Raw genomic sequence first — 4,504 nt, 5'->3', positions numbered from 1 at the left:
TAATCATATCATGTACAGAACTTCTTATAGTGCATTCGAACGGTACAAGAATCAAGCAGACATAGGAAGAGGCAGAGGTATTACAGTGACATAGTCCCGAACAAAATACACAAATGGCACATCGAGGGAAACCCGTATATAATGTAGAGATTCTTACAGTGAAATATGTAGTATTAAACACAGTACATATGGATGTTTAGAGTTTCAGATCTCTTGGAAGATAAATCCGTAAGTATTGTATAGATTTTTAATACACAACACGAAAGAGTTTCAGGGCTTCAGGGTTTTAGGGAGGCATACCCGTTCGCAATGTAGAGATTCTTGCAGCGAGGTATGCAGTACAATACGCAATACAAGTAGGGTTGTAGGCATTTAGGATTTAAGGGAGGAGACCCTTTGATATGTAGAGATTCTTACAGCGTGGTTTTTGGTACTTCACACAATACAAGCAAGGTTTTAGGGACTGGGGAGGGAAACCCGTATGTGATGCAGAAAATCTTACAGTGTGGTATGTAGTACTTTACACAATACAAGTATCATTACAGACAGGAGGAATTCTATATTGTATGGTACACGGGACTTCCATACTTACAGTGTGTTCGAACCGTACAACATCTGGATGGCGTTTTCCACCACATCTTCAGTGTCTGTCTTGGAGTCGAACGTCAAGGCCCTAGATGGCGGAGAATACAAAGAAGACGGATTGAGATTTATACACGCTTGTCGGTATCATGCAGACCTCACATACTGAATGGGCGCTACGGTTCACCTGTTGGCAAGCCTATTTTTCAGGTAACAAGTGGCGTTCGCCGAACTAGGCTATCTAATTAAGCTTGCGCGGTGAAGATTGAGACTACTGCATCTGTATTGATCACTCGGAAATATATGATCTAAGATCCATTTCGAGCAGTAAAGAGCCGGGACTAGCACAAGATACACGTATGTATATATCCTATACACAGCCTGTCCCTGTGAGAGTGGTCAGCGATACATCTAGAGTAAAGTAAAGTGCGGTACAAACTCGATTAGCTATGTATGGATATATTATGCATACCCAAATGGAAACAGCAAATGGGGCAATAATTGCATCGGATTGAGTTATGTGCGCACATGCAGTCGCAAACTATAGGGTATTAACACTAGACCAGGGCTCAATACAACACGTCGATTTACTACCCAGCTAGTTATTGGAGAAGGGAGTCCTCTTGGGAGCACCCTGGGACAGAGGAGAGGGTGCCCTCGACACGCAGACAAAACGAACAGACGCAAACTAGGTCACAAGCCCTGTACAAATGCCGACTACATCACTAAAACATACCGCTATAGGTGAAACACACAATAAATATACAAGTGATTGTTGTGAGGTGGACACCGATGCGAAGGATACAATGACATGTAAAACTCATGTGTGGCAATAGAATAATGTAAATAACTACCAGAATCATACTGAAATACAATACAATACAATACATACATGACATGCATATATACACGCAAACGCCCATCTGTAACAAAGCCACAACACTTACTTGAGGAAGTGTTTAGCGCCTTTGATCGGCGGAAATTTGTTTAACCAGCCCCTGAGAAAAAAAAACAACAACTATTCTTTTAAGAAAGGAGATGCGATAGCTGATATTGTAGCATGATACATGGTATCATATCGTGATTTTTAATCGAACACTCACAGAACAATCTAATAAGTATATATGCAAGTATTATATATATATATATATATATATATATATATATATATGTATTATATATAGATGGTACGTATATGTACTACGGAGGGATTATTTAAGATATTGTCAACGATAGGTGGTTCATGGGCGAAGTTCGAAGTGCACAATAAAGAGTCGTGACATGTTAAACAGCCCTAAATTTTTGAGACAGATGCACTACTATCAGGGTATTACTTGAACAAAGGAGCCCCCACATCGCAAAGAAATATAAAACAGTAGTTGATTGAATGGACCCGCGTGGAAATCAAAACTCAAATACCCAAAAAGCAAAAGGACTCCCCCCTCACAATAAAAAAACAAACAAAACAAAAGTACAGAACTGTGTGAAGTAGCTTGCCGTCGAGTCATACGGCAGCAATTGACGTACATCCGCCATAAACCCTCTGTGCACTCATGAATCTGTAGTGATACGCCCAGCACAGGCCCTAGCTATTCTAAAGGCACTGTATATGACCCAGACAACTCTCACTTTGATCCAGAAACGTATGCGAGCACAAGTACATCCACCGTCACCCACACGTAGACTGATTCCAGCCCATATACATCCCAATCACAACTGGATACGGACATATGTATGCGAACGTACGTGTTCACTGGAAACTAGTATAGGGGACACATGCATAGGTAGTGTATACTCCCCATACATGGGACACAATAAGGGAAATGTATCATGCCAATTTAGTTATATATCACACTATATATATATATATATATATAATATACATATATAAGTATATATATAATATACATATATAAATATATATCTTTATATGAACAACCACAAATCTGTATCATACCCGGCATGTGTGGCCAGAAGCGTGAGAGAAAGACACCGTTCCTCCCCTAGCAGAAGAGCAAGCTCTTGTGAAATCATACCACCCATGCTGCAAAAGACGAAGATTTTTTTTTAGAAGTGAGTAGCTTTTCCACAGCGAGGTGGCGATATACAGAGCAGATAGTGAACCCAACCTGTCCGTAGCAGGTAGAACACCAGTCCTAATTGAACTTCACGAGATGTGTAGCTGAGTGCGCTGGCATGTGAGCTTCTACTGCACATGGGTGACATGGGCGATGACCGATACGCTTGTGGCGTGATATACGCTCCATTTAAATTCGTACATGTTGCCTACATACATATATAGCGATCTCAAGTAAGACATTTATATATACCGCTACATAGGACTGCAAAAGACCTCGTGGGTCGGCTACCCCTAAAGGGCAAGGACAGTGGAACGTACACACAGGGGTTTACAGTTTCATCCGCCAACTCAAGACCACACTACTGATTACTTAGACTGGTATAACATATACTGATTTCGACTTATGAGTATCTGGACGCAAAAGTAATACATCCACAAATGCGTGTCAGCACCCTGTAGTAGGGTTTAGGGTTTTACCTGCTACCACAGACGTGAACCTTAGCAATACATCCACAAAGGCGTGTAAGCACCCTGCAGTAGGGTTTAGAGTTTTACCTGATACCACAGACATGCACCTTGCCCCAGCCTAGGCCATCCAGCAGACCCACGGTGTCCTAAAAAATAGGACAAATCAATCGGAACAGATAAGGTGAATACCTCCAGCTACAAATATTCTCGCCTTGTTGTGGCGGCCAGAGACGGAGTAGTGACTAGCACATGAAATCGTAGCAATGGAATTCTGTGGTATGTCTACTAGTGATATACAAGAGATAGTACCATGTATACTTATAGCATCAAGGCTCGGCAGTATGGGTGGGTGAGGACTCGTACAATAGCGTCTTCGCTTGCTACATATGACATCGGAAAGTAAAGTGCATGCCTATCTGATATAGATAACTACAAGCGAATACAGCGTCAGTGCCTGGCAGTATAGATACTGATATATATACATATATGTATATATACATATGCATATACATATATATATATATATATTTATATATATATATATGCATACACACACAGACACAGACACAGACACACATATATATATATATAGTTGACCAGTAACATGCCTACCTGAGCCATCATAGTGGTGGTGTATCGTCCCGCTGGTGCGCTGCTTTGCCCCACTCCGCGATTGTCGAAGACCAAAATCTCGTAATCTTTGCTATTCTCGAAGTATTTTTTCTACCAGATATATACAATTAGGGCCAGATGAGTTTCATTATAAATCAATTACTTTTTGCCAATAGCAAACTTAAAAAAAAAGTATTTTTCACCGAGATTAATGCAGACAGAGTCATGAGGGTTCAATATATGATTTTCATAGGATAGGCAAACAACGTAGGTGACGATCAAACTTTACGCATATAAATGTGTGAAGAGATTGGAAAGGCTATCGAAGAGAGTCGTAATAACTCTACACCATAGACACGTGCGGATATAAGCTTAGCTCGAATTCTTATAGCTGACTATAAATTTACCTGTGTGTAGGAAAGGTCTTCCCAGGAGAAGATAGGCACAGGATGCAGGTATACTAGTATACAGTCGGTATGACCAGAGCAATACGATAATAATATATGGATAAGAATCAGACCTCGCCAATCGGAAAGCTTGTATGTTAAACCTAGATATGTACATATAGTATGTAGATATATATGTATACGTGATATAGTAAATAAATTCATAGATGTTAACATAGAAATATAATTACATTTATACACACGTATATATATATATATATATATATATATATATATATATATATATATAAATATATATATTTAAATATATATATATATATATATATATATACTACACACACACACACACACACAC

The 4,504-nt window shown here is 39.5% G+C and overlaps 1 protein-coding gene across 1 annotated transcript in view; it reads right to left on the bottom strand.

Moving 5' to 3' along the window:
* Positions 1 to 3,855, bottom strand: part of SARC_07495 (hypothetical protein) — a 6,444-nt gene extending 2,589 nt beyond the window's left edge. The window contains exons 1-5 of the mRNA XM_014298570.1: positions 3,743 to 3,855; positions 3,218 to 3,276; positions 2,540 to 2,626; positions 1,530 to 1,580; positions 593 to 673 (exon numbers count right to left, since the gene is read on the bottom strand). Coding sequence (XP_014154045.1) covers positions 593 to 673; positions 1,530 to 1,580; positions 2,540 to 2,626; positions 3,218 to 3,276; positions 3,743 to 3,754 — 290 coding nt within the window. The 5' untranslated portion in view covers positions 3,755 to 3,855. The remainder of the gene's footprint in view (positions 1 to 592; positions 674 to 1,529; positions 1,581 to 2,539; positions 2,627 to 3,217; positions 3,277 to 3,742) is intronic.
* Between the last annotated feature and the right edge of the window lie 649 nt (positions 3,856 to 4,504).

Source organism: Sphaeroforma arctica (genome assembly GCF_001186125.1).
Source record: "Sphaeroforma arctica JP610 unplaced genomic scaffold supercont1.598, whole genome shotgun sequence".
NCBI lineage: Eukaryota > Ichthyosporea > Ichthyophonida > Sphaeroforma > Sphaeroforma arctica.
The sequence above is the reverse complement of the archived record's forward strand: the minus strand, read 5'-3'. Positions and strand labels throughout refer to the sequence as shown.